We start from the raw sequence: 23,560 nt of genomic DNA, 5'->3' as shown, positions 1-23,560 counted from the left end.
CATATCCGCCTTCCCACACACACTGGAGATCTGTATCAGTGAAATAGTGAGGACATGGTGAAGTGTTGTTTGGTAGTTGAAATACATAGCACTGGAATAGAAGTAATTGGAATCTCAGGTTTTGTGTTTCTGCAAAATTTGATGGATGTTGCTGGTTCTTTTCTCTATTAGTTTTTGGTGTGCCTGTCCTTCCCCACTTGCACAGCTCTGTAAAAATACACAGGAAAAAAACCCTAAAACATGTCAGTAAACCTAAAAGCAAAACAAAAGCTAAACTTTTATGGAAAACAGGTTCACGTATTTTCCTCTTAGACTCTGAGCCCTATGTGGAACTCCTGAAAGCTTGAAATGTTACTGGAGGCTAGGTTTTAAACCAGAAGCCTTTCTGGTCAACTTTGTTTTGTGGCGTACCAGATGTGCACAGAATGGGATGTGTTCTTTGTTCCTTTCTGTCAAAGCTGAAAACAAGGGTAATTGCTCAAACCGTAGGACTACAAATGTAAATAATGCATGGAAAATAAGATGGGTAAATTTAATTACTATAGGAAAAACAGTTTTTACATCAAATGGAATAACTGTGGAGTGCAGATTCAGGGAAACCAATAGCATGAAGAGAAATATAGGTAAAGACTTTATTATAACATACAGCGTGCACTTGGCCCAATTTCTCCTTTCGACGATGTATTTAAGTTACGGTAACTCACAGTTTCTGCCTTGCTACCTCCTGGGTTTTTATCTAGGTCAGGGTGAGTAGGTTGAAGCTGGTTGTGATTCTCTTTCCCTCTTTACTTCATGCTGTACTTACTGATCTAATTCTGAATGTCCCAGTATCTGGTTGCCAAGTGTCTAATGACATCCCTTGCAGGACTGGAACTTGTTGGCAGAGGACAGGTGCTGTTCTTCCCAAAGCGGTTGTAAGGGGATTCTCATGAACTGTTAAATTTCCTGAAGACAACTGCTGAATCTTGTTATCTACTTATTGTTACCTGAGAAGATGAAACTTTGCTTTGTCTTGTTCCTTTGCAGACCCCATAGTGTAGTAGGGACAAAAATTCAGAGTATTGCTTCTGTCAACAAAAATAGACTCTCAAATGCTGCTGCATATGCTTAATCATTCTGACTTCAGTGCTGTCCCTTTTTACCCTTGCTACATTGGTGAACCAGTGGGAAATGGACTAATTATACTTTTCAGGGACAGTGGACAATGGTTATGGATTGTTGGATATGTTCCACTGTTTCTAGGGGCTTCCACATAACTTGAATGTTTACTCTTGGCTCCAGCTTGTCAGGCTCTTCTTCTCTAAGCGGAGCATTTTGTCTGATACAGCTTTGGTTATCAAAAGAAGGAGTATAGCAGAGCTTTTGGTGAATGAACAGAGCTTTTGAGGAGAGGCTTATTTGTGCTGCTGTTGCAGAAAGAACAATATTAATATTAAATGACTGAACCAGAGTATCCCCAGGGAGATGGTGCAATGTAGGACTTCAGAAAGCCAGAGAATTTTTAGGCCCAATACCTTAATAGTAGTGTTGTGTAACTGTGTGGTGAGTTGGCATGATTCTTCATGTATTATCTGTAAAAGCAAAGGAATGAGTAATTCTGTTAAAATGAAGCTTAAGATGTATCATGGAACTTGGGCAGTAGAATTTTCTGAATGAGCTCTGAAAGTTTGATTTATCTATGGAGTAGTTAGTTAGGTAGTTTGGAAAACGTGCTCTTTGGGATATCAAATTCAAATTTCTCAAGGCATAAATTTTCAAAATAAGCAAAAATTGAGAACAATTCAGGTTTTTTTTTCTCAAATAGTGAGTTTGTATTAAAAAACTAAGAAGAAAACTGTGTTTAGTAGATCAGCTGGCTGCTTAAAGCTTGGGTTTGTACAGATTTACATTTCCTTTACTGCCTTTTTGCACTTCCTGCTCTCATGTCCTGCAGGTACTATCCTGCAAGAGTCAGCACATGCTGTGTATAACTGTGCTGCTTTGTTCAGGTGTCCTCCCTGGGCAGCTCCTGGGCCAGAGAGAACATAGAACTGAAGTTCAACTAAAGTTGCCAATCTGATTTTTCTGTATTTCCACTAAATTTTTTTTGGTCATAATTAATCTCTTGATATCTGTCAAATTCAGATGGTGAATTAGTAGGGAGTAATCAGGGTATATAAATGCTGAGTGATCATTCTGCACCATAAACAGCGAGTTGTATGGCATAAAATTCCTTGATCTTTATCACAACAGTTACATTTAAAAAGCTTTGAAATAAAAAAAAATGTGGTGACCTGATCAACAAAAATACTCAGCAGAAATATAAAGCAAACTTTTTTCTTTGCACAAGATTCAGGACTGTTAGTGACTAAAATGACTATGGAGAGATAAGCATTTAAAACCCCCACAATTACATGATGATATGAGTTCTCTAACAACAGTTTTTTAAATTCTATTTTTCAATTTTGATTTCATCCTGTGGTATTGCACAGCACTGCCACTTGTGTTTTTGTAGATAGCTGAAAATTGTGTTTTGTGGTTCCCTTGAAGCATAATCAATGCAGTGTTGTGGATCCCTGTCAAGTCAGATGATAGTACCAGAAGTATAGCTAGAAAGAGCATGCAGGTCACCAGCAAACAGGGGAGGACAACGGGCCTTTCATTGTGCTCTGAATGCTGGCTTGGAACGGCTGCTGATGTTCAAAGCATTGTGTGGTACTTCATACAGAAAGAGACAGAACCATGCCTTTTAGTGGTTTCTTGTGTGATATTAAGGCTTTTTAAAATTTGGCTTTTTAAGGACTTAAATCAGAATCACGTAAATTGGAATAGACCTTTAAGGTCATCAAAGATGAAGAGACAAAACCACTGGTTTTTGGCAGAAGCATTGTACAAAATGCCCTTATGAGCATGTGATTTACCCTTTGTATTCTGCTTGTGGTGTATACCCACTCACAGTTTTATGGTTCATTTTCATCATTCCCACTATCCAAATCCAAACTACTCTAATCTGATGTGGTGTTCTGGTTTTGGCTTCTAAGACTTGTCCATATTTAATATTTTTAAGCAATTTTACTTTCTCTGATAACTGTTTAGGTAAATAAACTCGCATGAAATGTGATTTGAATCTCTGGTGTGATGAAGTAAATCTTTTATGCTGTGTTTGTATGGCTCCTGCTGTCAGACTCTGTTACACTGAGAACTTCTTGCTGAAGCGTGTATGACTGAGTAGGTTCTTTTGCTTGGTGGTTGTGTGTTGCCCATTAGTAAAACTGTTTTCTCTGCTACCAGTAACAGAGAAACAATGAGGAGAGCCTGGCAGTTTGTTTAAATAAATTACAGTAGTGACTTAAGGCATGTTTCAGTTGTTACTTCTTTTTGTGGTTAGGTATTTAGAAGGAATTAGTTGCTCCAGGAAACACTTTTGGAAGCCTGCTTTTTCTGAAGGTTTGCAGAAATTGCAGTGCAAGAGCAGATGCCTTTAAGAAGCTTGCATCATTTTAAGCTAACAGGTGTTCAGCACAGTCCTCCTCCGTCCCTGTTTGCATATTCATGGAGCTGTTATCTACTATGGCTCCATAGCTGGCAATGAGCTGAAGTCACACAGGGCCTTGTTTTCTGATTTCTCGTATAATTCAGCTGTAATGGTCAGGATGGCTTGAGACTGACATGTGGTGGGTTTTCCTTGTTGTTTGTACTCTTTTCTCCTCCAGCTGCTCAGGCACTGTGGGGTGAAGATGAAGCAGAAAAGTGGGAGGAAGGTCAATGACTGGGTTGTGGTTTGACTGCTGTGAGTTGATCTCGTACAGGTTTCAGTGGTATTACTGACATGGTAATTGTGATGAGTTTCTTTGATCTGACTTGTTTTGGGTGGGAGTAGAAGGAGTGATTGAATGGCCTGATATGGGTGGGGGTGAGGACCTCCTCTTTCATTTGCCAGCACATCTCAGGCTGGATGCAAATGGATTATCATGGTACATCCCCCCAGGTGTTACTGTGCTGAGTGTGAGATCAGGGGCTGTTGTGACACTTGTCCAAAATTAAGCACTTTCTTTCCTTTGTTTCCTGATGTTCCTTCCAGTACTGAAAAGGAGGTTGGGAGGGGACTCTGTGGATTCGGACAACACCAACTCCTGCTGCTAGAGATTCTGTAAATAGCCACAAGCAGGGCTTCTCTTCCTCCCAGCAGTCATATGACACTGCTACTTGTATAGTTATACTCACAAATCTAAGTATGGAAATACTATTGCTGGCCCACCTCAGGCAATCCACTGCAAGTTTAAAGCTGTACACTGAAATATCCTGACTTTATACATTTTGTCAGCAAAAAGTCATGCTCATGTGTAAGATTGGTACTATTAAAACAGTGATTCATGCTATTAGCTTTTATTTTAGAACAGACTTGTGACTTTTTTGACTGAGTTTATATCTTTTAAGTTTGCATGAAGAAGTATTAAACAGATAAATTCAGTTTCATTTTATCTATTACCATACTGCAAATGACTGTTCCATTTTGAGAATTCAAATCAGTGCATTGAACTTAACCCTTTTGTGGAGTACAATTGCTGAATGAATGTGGAATAGCTGAGTTTGTTTAAGAGTGGAACTACTGATCTTATTTTTAGATGAGTATTTAAGTGGCTAATTTAGAGCTATCTTTTGATCATTAGGTCTGTTTCCTGTTGTTTGTCTCTATCCAGTAGATGATAATAAGGACTGTGGAGTGTTGGACATGCAGTCAGGCTATATAAAACTGAGACATCAAGTATGCAATAGATAGTTATGATGTCTGTCTAATCTCTCTCATCCTGAGAAATCTTTGAAATGACCTGTAAGATTTATGACTTTTGACAACTAGCGCTCCCTGGCCAGGTAAAGAAGAAAACCTGTTTGGGGAAGATGATGGAGGTGTCACAGCTTCTACATAGATTTGCCAGCTTTCAGAGCAATCTGTTTATGCAGCTCTTGTTTGGTAGAGCATGTGCTTCTCCTGGAGGTCACTGAGGACAATGCTGAAAATATGACACTTGCAGGGATAAGAGGGCACGTTTGTGGGAGGTATGTAAGAAGGGTGGTCAGGACTATTTCAGAAAGGGTGTGGGTAGAAAGCATATGCATCATAAAAACCAAAGTTTTTTTTTGACTATTTCTCTGGTAGAAACCTGTTCTGAAATGACAGTCTGATTTTTTTGAGGGTAGCTACTGTCTGGTGTTATCATTTGGGTGCATGTTCAGGTTACTTGCAGAACGGTCTGAAGTGCTTACATTTCAAGTTACAAGTCCTACATCTTGTTTAGTTTTGAGAACACCTTTCCTTTTGTTTTTGTCAGGAATTGAAGCTTGAATGTCCTGAGAATTTTGAGAGTGGTTCAACTTTTGCTCACTCACAACTACAGTTAGAAAGTGGAAGCAGAGCAATAATACTTTTACCCCTGCTCTTGTAAACATATATGATATTCTAGAAACTGCATCACAGTAACACAGGCTGTTTAAAAAAAGCTCCTGTACTCAAATAGTAATGATAAGTATACATACTAAACCTCAGATCCCTTAAAATCTGCCATCTGGGGCTTAGAGCATATGGAATCTGTTGAAACAGTTTAAACCCTGAGGTACAGGTAAGGGAATGTGTAGAATTAAGTGAAGGGAGAAGAGTCTTAAAGATCACAAGTAGAAATCAGGTGCTTTGCATTTCCTGAGTACATTCTTCAAATACTTTGTAAAAGCAGTATTGGATGGTGAAATTGGATGCTAGGATGTGCTTGCCCTGCAGTGACAGATGGTCTTTCAACTTTAGGTATTTAGACAAGTACATGGTGCACCAGTCAGTTGTTAAACCAGCTCTGTCTGGAATATAACATCACCAACCCTGCCAGAGTTCAAGAAGCATTTGGATGATACTCTCAGGCACGTGGTGTGACTCTTGAGGATGGTCCTTTGCAGGGCTAAGGGTTGGACTCAGTGATCCTTGTGGGTCCCTTCCAACTCAGCATATACTGTGGTTCTGTGATAAATCGTGCAGCCACACAGGTTTTAGTGGTTTAATGTATTAACAATAGTCATCTTTAATTAAGGTATTTTCTCTGATCAATCTGTGTTGTTGTGTTGTTTTGTTTTTGTTTTTTTTTATTAAGGTATGCAAACAGATTTGGCTAGGCCTATTTGATGATAGGTCATCAGCAATTCCAGACTTCAGGGATCCACAGAAAGTAAAGGAATTTCTACAGGAAAAATATGAAAAGAAAAGATGGTAAGATACCTTTAAAATTATAAAGTTTGCCTCTATGATGAGGGAAGATGACTGTTTCCTCTCATTTTCGAGTGTGCTTTTCTTGTGTGCTCTTCAGACTGGGTTGCACAGCTCTGTGAAGTAAAATGATTTCTGAACTTCATGCAGAGCTCCTACAGGAAGCAGAGAAGACAAGCTAAAAAGTTTCTCAATGTTCATATTGATGGAACAGAAATGGCTTAAGGAGATGCCAACAACAGTGTAGAGTAACAGCTTTGCAGACTTCTATTAGGATGGGAAAGACGTGCAGTTTATATTTAATAAGTGCTAAAAATATTGACTTTAAATTTGAGTCCATTTTTGAAGAACTATCTGGCATATTTAAATAGTAGTTATTTTGCAAACTGTTGATAGAATCTACAGCAGGATCAGGGGTTAAAAGCTGTTGCTCTCCTTGAATGTAGGTATGTTCCTCCAGAGCAAGCCAAGGTGGTGGCGTCAGTCCACGCGTCCATATCGGGGTCTTCTGCCAGTAGTACGAGCAGCACACCTGAGGTGAAGCCACTCAAATCTCTCTTGGGAGAAGCTGCACCCACACTGCACTTAAACAAGGGCACACCCAGCCAGGTGAGTAATGGCAGAGCTGTTCTGTACTGCTTTTTCCTCTTTTAGTGGCACAAAAATTCTTGGACTAGCAACTGTTATGATCCATATGAACAAAATGCGATCACTACAGACAACTTTATATATTTTATTGAAGTATACAGGTGTTTGCAGATCAAGTACTAAATTAAGTTTGTTTCTGTTGAGCAAATTGATTTTTTTTTTTATGGTTATTTTCAGTGAGCATAGACTTCTAGTGTGATAAGCTTAATTATGAGTGTCTTTTGCTTTAATATCTCTAAACTTTGAACCTAATGTGGTATATTTTTATGTTTGCTTTTTATTTGAAAATAAAATGACTGATACCGTTAACCAAGAGGTTAGTAATGAATATATGGATGAAAGCATGCCATACTTGTTATTACTTCCTGTGCATTTGAAACTGTCTTGTCAAGTGACTTTCAGGGATGCTTTCAATATGCTTTTATGTAAAGCCAAACAACACTAGGTACTTTGATTTTTGGAGGGAAGACAAGTTTTTTTTGAAAACTACCTTCAGGATACAAGCAACTTCTGAATGGACCTTTTGAGACTCAAACAGTATAAATTTGTGACTTGAAGCCTTGCTATGAAATTTGTCAGTTTTTCTCTCTTTGTACTGAATTGTAAAGATTTTTTCAGAACAAAGTGAATAATTATTTTTCATCTTATAAAATTAAGTGTTACTGTTTGTATTTGTACGGTATTTGCAGTTTAAAATACATAATTCTGAAGTTGCCAGTATATTGCTACTTTATTCTTCTAGGACCTATTAAACCATGGAAATCTGCTGCAGAGTTCCTTTAAAAGCCACAGTAGTAGCATAAATAGTCCTCAGAGAAGGGTCTGTGCTGCATACAGCATCCTAAACTTCAGGAGTAAATGTCTTGTTAAAGAAATATGCTTAGCCTATTCTTCTAATATTTTGCAAATGTCAGTTTGGTAAAATACCAGCTTTTTGTAGGAGCTAATTGAAGTGTTGTTTGTAGTCTCCTGTTGTAGTTCGATCTCAAGGACAGCAGCAACAAGAAAAGAAACAATTTGACCTCCTCAGTGACCTCTCAGATATCTTTGCTGCTGCTCCTCCTCAGTCAACTGCTACAGCAAATTTTGCTAATTTTGCACACTTCAACAGTCACACAGGTAGGTGTTGAGACCAGTGTATCCCTTTCAAATGTATAAAATGTAGTTTTAATTTTGATGACTTCAGTCTAAACTTTATGAGGTGTATGTAATCGCTGTGCCTTAATGTTGTGTTGCTCAAGATTTAGTCTTTATAAAGAAAGGTTGAAGAGACAAAGAATGACAATTCTGCTTTTTGAAGTGGGAGTTGCTATAGCTATTTTCTAGGATATGTATGATTAGACTGTTTCTGCCTACTACTAAGCTTCAAATTCTTTGAGGGAGAGAGTGAGAGGATGAGTAACAAAATGTCAGGAGAAGCTGATATTAGACCTTCAATTTTCTTTCTGAAAATTATTAGGAAGAGCATTTGTGGAAAGCAAGCAGATATAGAGACTTTAAAGGAGTTCAGATGCATTGATAATATCTGCCAATTTGTTAGAAGAAAAACAAAAGCTTCCTCAATTTAGTGACCTCCTCTTTTGTGTGTATGTCTGTTTGAAAACTGAGTACTACCCATGTGGACAGTGTTCTATAGTTTCAGGAAGAATAAACAAACCTTGAGCATGTGTATTGACTGAGGAGGCCTTGAATTCTTAGAGAATGACTTCAGTAAAATATATTGAGTCCTCAGGGTTTTTTTCAGCCACAGATCTAGAGCCATAGAAGTCTGTCCTAAAGAAAAAGTTGGTTCTGTGGTCACTGAAGTTTGTTGTTGCTAACTTGCATTGTAATTGTGGGAAAGTACCTTTGCCTACCTGGTCTGAAAGGGCTTTTCATCTAGTTTTTCTGAGAAAAACTGTGATGCTGCTAAGCCACCAAGAAAAAAAGATATTTCTTGTAAATCTGTCCTGAAACTGAGACAAATGGAGAGAAAGTGGGATGGAGGGGACCTGAGATTCACACCTGAGGAACTGAGCAAAATACCAAGGATTTATTAGTTAGCTTCCAAAACCAAACATTGTGGAATAATTGGTTGAATTCAGTAACACTGCAACAGCAGTTTTTATTCTGTGTATTTTGTAAAGTCCTTAAAATAGATTTCATGTTAATCATCTTTTTGGAGGTACATTTAACTGGGAGAACTTGTGCTGACTGGCCAGTGTTGTACAGTGTTAGTGAATCTGCTGCAGATAGTTAATTCTTTCTAATATCTTCTTCTTTCCAAACTTGTTACTGAATGATTATTTACATACACTTGCTTATTCTTTGTAGGTTTTTAGGATATGAAAATTCCATTAAAACAGTATTTCAATACTGTCTTCCAAATCTAGGTAAATTCTCTACTGGGTAATTTTTAAAAGGATAAAAAGCTATATGAATGCTCCAGAATGCATATAATCTTAGGAGTCTGTTAATTTCTGGTTGAAAGAAGTGCTGAAAATCAAAATTGAGAGGAATATTCAGCTGTACTGACTAGTTTTCTCTTTCAATAACTAACCATTGTGGTCTTTCCTATGACTTCTTTCCATAAGTTTTAGAATCCAAAACAGTTTCAGGGCTAGTAAATCAGTTTCTTGAAGATAGAACCCTGATTCTGAGCATGCAATAGCTGAATGTGTATTGCAGACCTGTTACCTGAAGGTGTTTCCTGACTTGCCTGGATAAAGTGATCCTAAGGCTTGTTCTGTGTGCAATAACTACAGGGTGGTGTTAATGAAATAAATAACAAAGTGCTGCAGACTCTTCCCTTTGGATCACAAGGAGGGTTGATCAGTCTGCCAGCTTTGGCAAAAATGAGTTTGAAATGCTCATTAAGGAGTTGCATAAACATGTAATTTTTGTTAGTAATTTGCACACTGCAGCACAGGATGGGAGAACTTGCACTTAGTCTAGCACTACTTTCTCGAAGTTTATGGTCTGGTGTTCTTGTTTTAGGCTTGGTTTTAGCTATGCCTACAGTGGATGGACTTTTCTTTTTCTCTTTATGTACACTATGGTTAACTAAGGAAATCACTGAAGAGCACCAGCAAACTTAAGATCTTTCAGTACAAGTTACTATTTCTGCTATTAAAGCAGAATTGAGTGCAGCAACTGATAAGGAAAATATGAACAAACTTGTGCTGTAATCTGTACAGTGTAGGTGTAAATACTGAAAATTATGCAGGTACTGCAACTTTTGATATGTTTGTTCTCAAAGTTTTTTAATGTACTGAGCTGGCTCAGGACACTTTCTTGAAGGGCAAACATGCTGACCTTATTACTGTCTGTATTTAATTTACAAAATTCCACATTTTCTGCAAAATGATGAGATTTTGAAGATGGTACAGAACTGTTTGTGCTTTACAGACTGGTAATAGGAACAAGGATCAAATTCTGTAGATTTTCTATAAACTAATCAAATAGAAGACTTGCATAAAAGGTTTTAGAAAGGCATAGTAACACAGCACAACTCTGCCACAGGTAACACGGGAGAAGAGACTTTATCTAGAAGAAACAAAATAGTAAAACATAGTTATTTTTTAGAGAATTATTTTCAACTTGAGATATATGCGGACTTTTAGGGGTTTTTTTTGTTTGTTTTGCAGTGTTTCGTGCCGTTATTGTACACTAGGTAGTGCAAACTTCACAGAAGAAACCGTGCAAAGATTGTAGGGGCAGCTGGCATTGCCATGACTGGTGCTGTCATACTTGAGCTGGCTTTGGTAGTGCCTTGTTGATCTGCAGTCTCAACAGCAGTTGTAAATCCACACCAATCTGCAGTCCACTGCAGTTCCTTAACTTAGTTAGAATTGTTCTTAGGTTTTTGCATGGAGAACTGAACTTTGGAATTGCCAATGTACGTATTGTCCAGGTACAGGAAAGTAGGAGTCTTACTGGATCTTTACCTTTGTGCCACATTTACTTAGGTTTAAACTTTACTGCATAAAAGAAAGCAAGATTAACATCTGAATACACTGCTGAAGTCTTTACAGCTCTACTGCTTGAATATGGGCTCATTTGCAGTCATACTTTGTGTCAGCTGATGCAGTAAAATTGAGTATCCTGTAATATACTCCAGTTTTTAATCTAGACCTAAAAGATATTTATTTAAGATTCTTGACATAGTATTCTGTTTGTGTGAGTGATTAAAAGCAATACTTTTGCCATAATTCTGAGTGACATTTATGTGCTTAATCCTATTTGGTCAACTAAACATCAGTCTCTCAGTATCTATCCAATTCAGGATGAAAGCATCACTTTCATTTTAAAGCAAGTTGCAATTGAATTCTTAATTCCTCTTAAAAAGCTACTGGTTTGAAAACCAAAACAACTCAAACTGTGGAATTAGGAGTTGGAGTCTGCAAAATGCTGTTTGAACCAATACAGATAATATAATAATAGAAGTAATTTTGCATGTTTGTGCCAACTTTTTCTCCTTGCACACTTGAAAGTGAAAATAATTTTTCCAGGATCTTGCTTTCTCTTTGATACTTTTTTTTTCCCCTTGTCTACTCTCATGCAGTGGTGGTTTGACCTTGCCTGACTGTTCCTCAGGAGGCTGGGGGGGATAAAATATGAAAAAGCTGATGAGTCAAGAGAAAGTTACTGTCATGGGCAAAACAGACTTGACTTCGGGAAGATTAACTTTGGTTTATTGACAATTAATAATAAAGTAGGGTAGTAAAAAATAACAAAGCCAAACCCACCTTTGCCCATTCTTTTTAGGCTTATTTCCACTTCTTACTGTTTTAGCTCCTTCTCCTGAGGGGGATGGGGAATGGGACTTGCAGTTAGTTAATAATATTTCATCTCTGTCATTGCTTCTTCATCCTGCTGTTCCTCTGCTCCATTATGGGGTCCCTCCCCTGCAGTGAGATATGGTCTTTCTCAGACCTCTTTCAATGTGAGCCCTTTCCATGGGTTTCAGTTCTTCAAGGACTGTTCCACCATAGGTCCTTTCCATGGGATACAGTCCTTCAGGCAGGGTCACAGCCTCTGCCAGGAGCCTCCTCCAGCAGGGGCTTTTCAGAGGCTCCTTCCAGTGTTCCCCGCCTGCCCTGGTGTGGGGTTCTCCCCAGGCTGCATGTGGATGTTACACTGTGTTCCTCGGTGGGCTGCAGAGGGGACAGCCCTCTTCACTATGGTCTTCTCCATGGGCCCCAGGAGAACCTTTTCCAGTGCCTTGAGCATGTCCTTCCTTCCCTCTTAGCTGACCTTGCTGTCTGCAGTGTTTTCTCTTGCATTTTTCTCCCTCGTCTCTCTCACAGCTGCTGCACAGTGGTTTTTAACCTTTCTTAGACACATCACCACGGAGGTGCCTCCAGCATTGCTGATGGGCTCAGTTTTGAGCAGCAGCAGGACAGTTCTGGAGCCAGCTGAAGCTCAGAAATGGGGGCAGCTTCTGGTCCCTTCTCCCAGGGGCCACTCCTGCCACTCCCTGCTACCAAAACTGTGCCCTGTAAACCTAATGCACATGCACAGTTTTTATTGAAAGTGGCATCAAGTCCAGTCAAACCTCACCCTCTCTCCTGTGAAGGGAAATGCTTATGTTTTATGTATATTAGCAGCAGGGTGGAATGCAGCAGTTTTTATTAGAATGTCCTTTTAGTTTCTAAATCTGTAGTACAGATTCTTTTTTAATAGAAATTTTTTATTAGCACTGTCTGAGTACTAGGTAATGGTACTTAAGCAGTAATTCTTTTTGTATATACTTAATCTGCAAAATCCTTCCAGAATAAACAAATTCTGATCTAAAAATATAATGTATTGCCATCTGTTATTCCAGAAGGTGTTTTGTGGGCTTTCTTTAGATAGTAACTCAAGTTACCTATATAAAGAGGTTTGGTTTGCATTTCATGAAAAAGATTTTTTTCCCTTCTTGCTTGTAATAGAGTTTAAGGGTTTCTGTGGAGCTGATCAGTTAGACATACAATTCCTGTTGACTCTATAGATGCTTGAATGTCCAGCTATTTGAAATTAGATTAGTGTTAACTTTTATTTTCTCCTATAGTATGGCACGAAAGGAAGGCGAAAACTGAGATTCTATTTGAAATTTCCTTGGATTTTATTTTGTGGATACACACTATGAATGCTATCTTCTTGACATTGGTATTGATTTTCCATATTTCTGTACTCTGATGTAGTTTTTTTTTTAAAGGCTGAATTTTTCAGTTAGATGAATTTATAAACCTAGACAAAACTTTTAAAGTGGTGCCAAAATTAATTCAGCTAAAGAAGCAGCACTTTGTATATGAAGAATTTGAATTGTCAGTAGGTTACAAGAATAACTTCTAATTTTTGTCTGTTTAGCCCACAGATTCTAGTTTTGGAAACTAGCATTTAGAATGATACCTGTTTGGGGTCCACATGTATGTATCTGGTATTCTGTACTTTACGGCTGTTTTTCCCTGGGCAGCCACCACTGCAGACACTCTAGAGTTAAGCTGAAGTGGACTTCATCAGGTCATGCAGTTGTGAGTAGCAGGATGTGTGAGGAGGACAGAAGTAGCATTAACTGGTACAGCTCTGTGAGGGCGATTTGGGAAAGCTTGTTCAGAGGCAACTTTGAATTGTAGAATAACCTGTATAATTTTTTTCATGTAATAAGGAAGTGCATGGTAGGACATAACCCTTGGAGACTGTCATGACCATGAGTTCAGTTAATACATCTGTTTTTGTGTTGCTTTCCCATATCCATTAACATGTTTTGTTCCTTTGCGATTTACAGCGCAGAACTCTGCAAATGCAGGTTTTGCAAACTTTGATGCATTTGGACAGTCTAGTGGCTCGAGTAATTTTGGAGGTTTCCCCACAGCAAGTCAGTCTCCTTTTCAGCCCCAAAATACAGGTAGAACTCCTAGCACTTTTGATTAATACTTAATTGAATTAATCCTTACCTTTATGTTGGAAGGTACTGAAGTTGAGTTTTTCTTGCATCTGCCTGCTTTAATGCAATCAAACCATCTGAAGCTCTGGGGAAACTCAAAATGAATTCCTTCTGTTTGGTGTTGATTTTTTCTTTTCCCCCCCTAATGCTACTCATAAGTCTGATATATGGCACTATGTGTTTGTTAGCTCTACACCTGAAATAACTGTGAAAAGAGTAAACCATACTGCTTTTGATGAGTATTGAATTGACTCTTCTGTTTCAGTAGACACAAAAGCACATCACAGTACCAAAAAAAGTGTGTGACTCTGCGTATATATAGCATATGCACACACTTCAGTATCTTTGACTTCATGTGTAGAGCCTAATGCTAAGATTTATTTTGCTTTCCTTTAATTTGATCATGCTTTAGGACTTCTGCTTGAGCTTACACTTGCTGTTTGTCTAGATCTTTGGCTGACTGACTTTCTTTTCCTTTTTTTTTTTTTTTTTTTTGAGTGTGGTGTTGTTTTAAACTTTTTTTTCAAATTTTCTTTCTCCCTTCTTATGTTAACTTTAACCCACACACAATTTCTGGCTGTCCAGCGTTCAGAACGCTTTCATCTAGCTGCAGTTTTGGTGAATTTACTTCAGCTTTTCCTCTCCAGGCTGTACACAGTAAGTTCCACGCAGTGGAAAACTCAGCTTGCTTCGTTTTATGCCATTGTAGTATAGCACTTCCATTCCTGCTGTTGTATATGTTGTAACTTGTTGATTATGCTATTAGAAAGTCATGTTCTGTAGTATGAGTGCAATCATCAACCAACTGTTATAAAACATGACACACTTAATGGAACAGCTCAACATAAATTTAAGTATGTGACCTGCCTAGATTAAATTGTCTGGACATTGAAGAGATGGAAGCTCATGGTTTCATACTTACTCTGAGGTTCAGTTGTGTGGATCCGTATCAGATTTCTAAAATTGATTTATTTATCTCTGACATTAGTGGAGACTTGGTATAAAAGAGCTTTGTGTGTCTTCCTCATCCCCTCTTTCCTGATTGGATGTGGTCTAAAGCTCTGGAGAACAGAGAACCAAAGTACCTAAACCTTGGCATGAAACCATACTACTCTTAGACTTATAGGCACTGCTTTTTGCTTAGGATAATGACTGACATTTGAAATGGTTAAGCATTGAACCATTAAGTAAATGCAAATAGTAGCTATTCCTTAGCCACATATGGCAGGAAAATGGAGCTTCTGGATTTTGAATATTAAATATTGAGAAAAACACTTGCTTTTCTAGTAAAACATTGTTGAAATTACTTTTTAACAGCTAAGAAGCAGCACATGGTTTTCAAGATCAAATTATGACTCTGATTTAAGCTGTTGAAGTTTGGGGGTTTTGTCCCTGATCTGCAGACCAAAAAATATATTAGAAAATATTTTTTTCTGATGACCCAGTAAACTTTGAAGGAAATGGGAAAGAGTCTTCAGTGTGTGGGATGGGGTGGGGAAACATGTTGCCTCACGAAACCACGAAGGGAGGGTTAATGTGCCATCAGTTACAGGTGGAGAAACTTTCTCTAATTTTGGAGTATTGACCGTGTTTAACTTAATTTGTTACAGGTGGAAGTGCTGGATCAGTGAATGCTAACTTTGCTCACTTTGATAACTTCCCCAAATCCTCCAGTGCCGATTTTGGAGCCTTCAATGCTTCTCAGAGCAACGCCACAGCAACTGCAGCCAGTAAAGCTGCAGTGAATAAGCTGAACCTCCAGTCAGCTGACAAATACGCAGCTCTTGCTAATTTAGATAATATCTTCAGTGCAGGGCAAGGTATTAAGCTTCATTCTTTGACATGCTTATTCTATAGGTGTATAGTTACCATGAGGATGACTGTGCTTGTCAAAATAGGAACTGTATTTCAAAATGCCCTTTCTCTAAGTGATCGGTAGAATTTCGTGTGAGTGTACCCTTGAAGTGTAAGATGTGAGTTTTAAGACTGACATCTTTCCAAAAAGATGTTATCATGACTGCTTTTTAGAAGTCTATTTCCCATCAAGATGAAGAATTCTAAATTGAAATATCTAAATAATCATTACTGCAATAATGAAAACCCCCCCAAAAATATATTTGTACTAAAACCTATAGTGAAGGCTCTTGAATGGAGAGCTGCAGTTGTTGCAGAGAGCTGCCAGAGGGCCTTTCCTGCCTCTCTGCCACAAAAAGATTGGGCTTTAGTTTTTTATAAAATAATAGCAGTGATACTTGAATTTAGTTGATTTTAAGTTAAAGAGAAGAAGCTAGTTATTCTACTACTCAAATGTAGTTCTTCTCAAATGGTGGAATTTGTGCTGTAGAGCTTTGTTCTGAAATGGACTATTTGAGGGTACGTGTTTGGTTAAATTTTCTTGTTCAAGATGATGGATTAATTTTCTAGGGAAACCAGAGGCTCTTTGGAGCTGCAGAATGTCTATAGAAGCGTGACACTTTGCAAACAGCCGCTAGTGGCTTGTTAAACACTTTTTGCTGTGTGCCCTAGTGCACATTTAATTTTTAAGTCTGAAAGTGTCCGTAGACTTTCATTTAGTTCTGTCAGCAGGACAGAAAGTGAAACCATCTTCATTCCTTTGAGTCTGGTTGGTTCCTTTCTAGGTGGGAGTGAGCAAGGAAGTGGTTTCAGCACAGTGGTGTCGGCGTCGGCAGGTCCCGCGTTGTCAGCCCCAAATCAGTCAAGTGCATCTTCAGACAAGTACGCGGCTCTGGCAGAGCTGGACAGTGTGTTCAGCTCCACAGCCACCTCCAGTAACGCCTACACTTCCACCAGTAACGTCAGCAGGTACTCGGGGGGGAGCTGCTCCATTTCTACCTTGACTTCAGCAATGTGCAGAAAAGTAGCCTGAAGTTGTTTCACAGATCTGTTTGTTTCTTACCTGAGTGGGGAAGTGTCGAATGAGTTTAGAGGTACTACTGGAACTGAATCCTTTGTTTTAAATAGTAGCAGTACTGATTGGTAGGATATTATAAAACAAAATTGAGAATACTGTCAGCAGGATGTTCTTTGCTAAACCTTTTAGGTGGTAGCACTTTCCTGCACAGAATACTTGCATGCATATTCAAAATTATCTCTGGAAAAAAAAAATCAAATGTTTTTAATGTAAGTGGTGCCACCCACTTCCTTTTGAGGTCATTGAAGTAAGAAATACGAAACCCCTGTTAGCTGTTTGGTATTGCAAATGCTTCTGCTTTGCAGCCTTTATGCTCAATATTCCTTCTGCTGCTGTTGATGGAGATGACTTTTCACTGCTCAGCAGTAGAGAGAGTCTTTGGCCTTGACACTGGGGGCTCAGTTCCTTGCATCAGTGAGGTGTATTGCAATCTGCAAACTGCACAGAAGCATTCATCCCCTTTCTTCTACATGCCACCAATAATTGTAAATTGTATTTAATTGTTAAACAAGCAATTCTACCTTTTCTGAAGGAATTGTATAAATTCTTTCCAGCAATGCTTTTGGAACAGTACCTGTGGCTGCTACTGCACAGACACAGCCTGCATCTTCGAGTGTGCCTGCTCCATTTGGAGGTATTTAAATGTTACTGACACCCTTTGTGGACTGTAAGCAACCAGCCTGCTAATTTTTAGTTGATAGTGCTATACTTTGACACTACTAATACTGAAGTTACCAAAGGATGCCAGAAAAGTACTGCTGTTAAAACAGTAAATTTGAAATGCATTTCATTATGAATGCCTAATATTTTGTATAGTTTTAGATATTTACGTATCTTTGTATAAAAGCTGTATAAACTTGATGTGAGTCAAATTGGCTGATGGTCTTTAAAAGACTTATTTAATAAAATTTTTTTAATCTTTCAGCAACACCTTCCACAAATCCATTTGTAGCTGCCCCTGTTGCCCCAGTGGCACCTTCAACAAATCCATTCCAGACCAATAGCCGAGGAGCAACAGGTTAGAAAAAAAACTACTAGGTGTTTGAGAAACTTTCTTTCAATAATTGCCATGATTTTTTTTTCCTGTAACTGTGTAATTTTTCTTAATTATTTTCTGTATTTCTGTCTCTAGTATATTTGACATGTTGTGTGTTTATTGTGTCGAGGCTCAATTCTAGGATTTCAAATGGTGGCCATGAAAAATGTTAAAGTGATGTGTTTGAGCTCTGCCTGTTTGTAGTTTGTGTATTACCAGTTGGGTACCTTCCAAGACTATAACCTTGGCTTTGAAGCCTGCTTTATAGCAGGTTGCCCTGAAATTAGGGATCTTGAAAGCCCTGCAGCTAGCATGGTAAACTCCTTTTTAAAATTAATTTCTTTATTTCAAAGTGCTGAAAGCTCTCAAAACCAGAGCTGGAGCTGGAACCAGGAAAGACAAGGCTCTTGGGCTGGTAACTCCTCACCAGTCCACTTACTCAGTACACTGGTGTTCTCTTTTGTAAAGCGTATGTTTAATCTTTACACTCATTTATTATATTAATTTTCTGGTAGAGGATTTTGTAGAATTCTAATTCCATAGGCAAAACTAAGTCACTTTTTAAAACAGCAAACTTGTACTTACTTCTTTAAAACATTGAACTTAGATTCAGATGGCTGCTAGGTTATTCTATTCTTCTCCAGAGTCACTGCTAAATTTTGACACTTTTATCTATTAGATGGACTTCCAGAGATTAAATCTGCTGATGTGTGCATTTTGACATTGAGTTGTGGTTTACTTGGTGATTTAGGTAGGCTGAATTAAACTGATCAGGCTGAGTTAAAACTGAATTGATAAATTTTTGTTCTCTGCTAAAATTCTGGTTTTAGTCCCTTTTGAGATATTATATGGCTAAACTTGTTCAGATATTTAATGCCCAAAATATCTTTCCCCTTACTTTAATCTCGTTCCTAACTGTGCTATTTTGGATCATCATTAGGAATTTGTAGCCTCTTTAGATAAATTTCTTTGAAAATGGCAACTCTATCCTTCCATCTTTTAAACTGCTGTCCTTGGCTGGCTGAGGTTCCAACCCTTTGGCAGCTGTCCTGATGTTATGACCTAGGTGACAAAGATAATGGCTATAAGGAGGTGTGAAGTGTTAACTTGTAGCTTGTTGTTTTATTTTTTCTTGCTGCATGAACTTTGCTATTTATTACATGGGAGATCTGTTTCGTAGTGTTTATTCCTAATTTTTTTTTTAGCTTAATCTATTGCTGGTATGGATGAATTGTTTGGTACATATACATGTATTTATCTATATATTTATAACTAAGAAATGACTGTTCAAGAGTGTATAAATGATTTGACATTGTCTGGTCTCTTTGTGGCTTCCATAAGGCCTCTCGGGAGCAATGCACTCTCACATATTTCCTCAGGCTCATTTTGGTAGGTGGCCACATTTGGTATCAAGTTTCTTGTGGCTAATTGTTCTTGCCTGTAAAAGCTTATTGATAGCTATCTGGTTCTCTGCACAAAGAATTTTGGAAGACTTTGTTTTTTAAAAGGGAGTGGGTGTGGGTATTTGGCAACTGGGCAAAGGGACAGAAGAGCATACGTGAGACAACCTGTTGAGAAACCAAAACAAAACCATTATTGATATCCTCCATGATCACAATATAATGCTAAAGAGTGACTCTTGAAGTTTCTACCAACAACAGTTTGATGCCTTTTGGGATATCCCAAGTCACTGCTCCTTTTGTTGTGCTTTTGTTTGCTGTTTTTAGCAAGTTTGCCTGTTGAGTAGCTCCCCTGCTCACTGTAACTTGAGAACAGTGTTAGTACATCAGTTTTGTGTGCACTTTGTCAACAGTTTATGTATGTAAAATGTCTTGCCCTTGAATATTTTTGGGGTAATTTTTTTGACTGATAATTAAGCTATATTCGTTAAATTAATTTTATTAACTTTTTTAAACAGTTGAGCTTGCATAAAATCTAACTTGTAACATTTCAAAAGAGAAGTCCTGTCTAACTAGCATAGAATACCTGGTGTCTGTGTTTGTACCAAAAATCCTTCTATACCACTCCTCTTTTCAAGAATAACTCCCAAAAGACTGAATAATGGTTTTGTTATTACACTTTTGCACCTATTGTGCTCGTGTTTATTTGCTGAAGGGACACGGAAATGCCTATGAGCTGCATGTTATTTACTTGAAATGTTCAGCAGAGAATCAGATGAAAAGTTTTGGGTTTATTTGTTGTTTTAAGTCCTACCTCAACAGTAAGAGGGTTTGCAGTAGGAGCTTTGTGTGCAAATAATGTGCATGGTGAGAATTTCCTTTAACGTGCCATTAAGGATGGGATGAAGAAAGGGGATGCATGTATCCCTTTGATTTGTTTTTGTTATTGATTTGTAACCTACTGTAGTGCAACTTGAAGTAGGAAGATGCTTTCATGCTTTCCTCAGAAGGAGAAAGAGTGGCTTGGGCTGCCTGAATGTGCTTGATTCTGGTGTGTACAGACTTCTACCAGAAAAACTCTGGGGGAAGTATATGATAACATAGAGAAAAAAAATAATTTCCTCTTCAGACAGTATATCTGAATGTGCTGGATCTAGTAAATTTTAAATGACTCCATTAATTTTTAAAGTGTAAAAGTAAATTATGCACCTAGTTGGTGGTGATCCAAGTGAGCAAATCAGTTCAGTGGCTGTAGAAGTTGAACTGACCTTTGTTCGGTTAGGAGACTTTTAACACGGCATTATAGTAATTTGTTTCATGGCAAAAGTGGTTTCTTACAAATAATTGAATGTTATTTTTTGCCTATCAGCAGCAACATTTGGTACTGCATCCATGAGCATGCCTGCAGGATTTGGAACTCCTGCTTCCTACAGTCTTCCTACTAGTTATAGTGGCAACTTCCAGCAGCCCACGTTCCCAACCCAGGCAGCTTTCCCTCAACAGACTACTTTTGCTCAGCAGCCAAATGGTAGGTCTGCATGTTTTAGATAATCTTGTCTAAATTGGAAACATTAAAAAAAATGATCTGTCTATAAGTTGGCAATAATGGGTGCATATTTATTTCTTCATGAACTTGGTAGTAACGTTGATGAGGGGTTCCCACACTTTTTTGGCTCTGTAGCTGAGCTTTCTGACTTGGCTGTATGCACTTGTGCAATGACAAAACTGAAATTTTAGTAAATTTTACTAGAATTGTAAGTATTCCCAGGCTTAAAGGGTTTTTAGGTAAGAAGGGCTTTTTTGGAGTGTCTGCAACACATTGTTACTTTCTCTAACTTCATAGAACACAGGCAAGAGAAAACTGGAAAGTATTTTCTCCCTAAATTTATGTGATACAACATTGAAAAAAGTGTATATGTAGAAATTGGAAATGGATTAGTTACGAACAGTTGAAAACAAGCAAAGCTCAGTCAGCATTTTTTAGGCTTGTGTTTGTGATAATGTTTAAGTAGGATCAGTCCTGCTGATTCTGCAGTTCAAGCTTCCACTTTGAGTGGGAGCTGCATCAAAGAACTCTTGAAAGATTGTTTACTAGTATTAATATTTTTCACTTGTCTCTCCAAGGAGCAGGTTTTGCTGCATTTGGGCAAGCAAAGCCTGTAGTAACTCCTTTTGGACAAGTTGCAGCTGTTGGAGTATCTAGTAACCCTTTTATGGTGAGTTGTCGCATGGTATTAATAACTTCTGTATGTCCAAAGAAGCATAATCTGTAACAGTTAATTTAGAGATACACAAAGATATTGGGCTTTTCTTCCCTTCAAGTAAAGAGAAGCAGGGTGTGACTCTGCTAACTGCTATTCAGTGTTATGATGACATGGCATCTGCTCAAATCAAAACAGAGGTACTTGGATACTATGTTCTTACAGTAGTATAATTTCAGAGAAGCACCAAAATATAGACTGCAACATAAACCAGAAATATTTCCGAGTAGGTTATTTTTCTTTTTTATATATTCTGCATTTATGATTTACAATATGGAAAAAAAGTCTTAAATACTTGCCTTATTTTTGTTCTGTCCTTTTCCCCCAGGCTGGTGCACCAACAGGACAATTTCCAACGGGAAGCTCATCAACCAATCCTTTCTTATAGCCTTATAGACACTTTACCCAAAAGAACTCTTATGTGGTCACATAACATCTCTGCGCCTCTTGCACTGTTGTCTTGTTTCACTGATATTAGCTTTAAACACAAAAGAAGTCTTTAAGAAGTAAAAATAAAAGCCTGCATTGTGTACCTTTAAAAAATTTTAAAAAGGAAAAAAAAAAACCCCAACACAAACAAAATGAGAGAACCAACCCCCCACCAGGTAATAACGTGCAAAACAGAGGGCTGTGGTAACATCCTTGAACCTGTGAACTGGCAGGTAAAAAGTAGCGGTATCATGTATATTAAAATTGGCTAATAAGTTATTGCAGATACCACATTCATTATGCTGCAGTACTGTACATATTTTTCTTAGAAAATAGCTATTTGTGCATATCAGTATTTGTAACTTTAACACATTGTTATGTGAAAAATGTTACTGGGGAATAGATCAGCCACTTTAAGGTGCTGTTGTATCTCTTGGAATGAATGAGCTGCATCATTTTAACCGTTGGTATTGGAAGTCATGAAGTTAAATTGAAGGTTTGTTCATTTCTCAAAACGTTTTCCTTTCCTAAGAGCTATTCTATTTATACATGCCTAAATCTCTAATGTTAGAGGGATACCTGTCTGCATAATAAAGCTGATCATGTTTTGCTACAGTTTGCAGGTGAAAAAATAAATATTAGAAAAAACAATTGTGTAGCATTATTTCTGTGCAGTAACATTTATTGGATGAAAATGTGCATCCTGCAAGTCTTGTACACAGATGAGGTATCCAGAGAATGAGTTAAGCTTAAAATTTTTACATGCCTCACTTGGAAATGTTTCTTTGTATCCTGCAATGGAGTTTGCTGTTCTAGCTCAAGTGAAGTGACCTATCAAACCAGGAGAGTGTTAGATGAGCTTGGGTTATTTGGGTAGAATATCTGTAGTGAAGGACACTGAAGCAATGTAGAGGGTAGTCACTCAAGAAAGGGTTTGCTGCAAAAGACACCTGATTATGGGTAACTAACTAGTTGTGATGAGAACAGAATGTGTGACAGCAGGACAAGGTACCACAGATGTAATAGCACTTTTTATTAAAAACTGATATATATTAGTAAAAGCTCCTCTGGAATATTAAATTTGTCATTTTTAAATTTACAGGAATGTTTCCTGCCTTACTAGAATGGAATTTGTAGAGGGGGTAAAAATGTCTGACTTGTCTAGTCTGTAATAGTAATAAGGCTCAAGAAAATGTAATTGTATCAGAGTAGTTGGTGATGGTGTTTTAAACACAGAAATAATTTGGCTTAACTTCAAGTGTAATACTGGAACTAAGCAAATAATATAAATATATCATGAATACATAAACTGCAAGCTTAAAGGTTTTGGACCAGCTGGAGAAAAAATTTTACAGCTTTCAGGATAACAGGAATAAATAAGGTGAGGTTGATTTTTTTTTTTTTTTTTTTTGAAAAAGGGTATATAAGCCCATTTGAGATAACCGTGACAATTCTTGAAGGTAAGACATTCCGCTTTTAATTTACTGCCTGAATGTTAGATATGTTTATTTCTAGGACATCTGAAAGGCTTGACCTCTGATTGTAAAATCAATTAAGGTAATGCTTTTGACTTCTGTTGCCTGCCTACCTGGGCAGGAATTTATATTTTCTTTTTTTTTTTTTTTTTTTAAACTTTGGAGATCCCAAACAAGGGCAGGCAGCTCACACAACAAGCTGCCTATAGTAGCTTTTCTTAACTTAGTGTCTGGATTTGTCCTGTT

At 37.8% G+C, this 23,560-nt stretch overlaps 1 protein-coding gene across 10 annotated transcripts in view; it reads left to right on the top strand.

Annotated features, from left to right (window-relative positions):
• The window catches only part of AGFG1 (ArfGAP with FG repeats 1), a 35,970-nt gene extending 13,481 nt beyond the window's left edge, over nucleotides 1-22,489 (top strand). For 2 of the 10 annotated variants that reach the window (XM_032697415.1, XM_032697423.1), the window contains exons 3-15: nucleotides 6,114-6,229; nucleotides 6,673-6,835; nucleotides 7,840-7,993; nucleotides 13,623-13,742; nucleotides 14,367-14,438; nucleotides 15,392-15,601; nucleotides 16,421-16,604; nucleotides 17,268-17,347; nucleotides 17,639-17,731; nucleotides 19,091-19,138; nucleotides 20,519-20,677; nucleotides 21,274-21,365; nucleotides 21,739-22,489. In XM_032697415.1, the coding sequence (XP_032553306.1) occupies nucleotides 6,114-6,229; nucleotides 6,673-6,835; nucleotides 7,840-7,993; nucleotides 13,623-13,742; nucleotides 14,367-14,438; nucleotides 15,392-15,601; nucleotides 16,421-16,604; nucleotides 17,268-17,347; nucleotides 17,639-17,731; nucleotides 19,091-19,138; nucleotides 20,519-20,677; nucleotides 21,274-21,365; nucleotides 21,739-21,798 (1,551 nt within the window). In that variant the 3' untranslated portion in view covers nucleotides 21,799-22,489. The remainder of the gene's footprint in view (nucleotides 1-6,113; nucleotides 6,230-6,672; nucleotides 6,836-7,839; nucleotides 7,994-13,622; nucleotides 13,743-14,366; nucleotides 14,439-15,391; nucleotides 15,602-16,420; nucleotides 16,605-17,267; nucleotides 17,348-17,638; nucleotides 17,732-19,090; nucleotides 19,139-20,518; nucleotides 20,678-21,273; nucleotides 21,366-21,738) is intronic. The other 8 variants (XM_032697416.1, XM_032697418.1, XM_032697417.1 and 5 more) reach the window with 8 other exon arrangements.
• Nucleotides 22,490-23,560: the final 1,071 nt, after the last annotated feature.

Source organism: Chiroxiphia lanceolata, chromosome 10, assembly GCF_009829145.1.
Source record: "Chiroxiphia lanceolata isolate bChiLan1 chromosome 10, bChiLan1.pri, whole genome shotgun sequence".
Lineage (NCBI taxonomy): Eukaryota > Metazoa > Chordata > Aves > Passeriformes > Pipridae > Chiroxiphia > Chiroxiphia lanceolata.
This window is presented reverse-complemented; position numbering and strand designations above follow the sequence as displayed.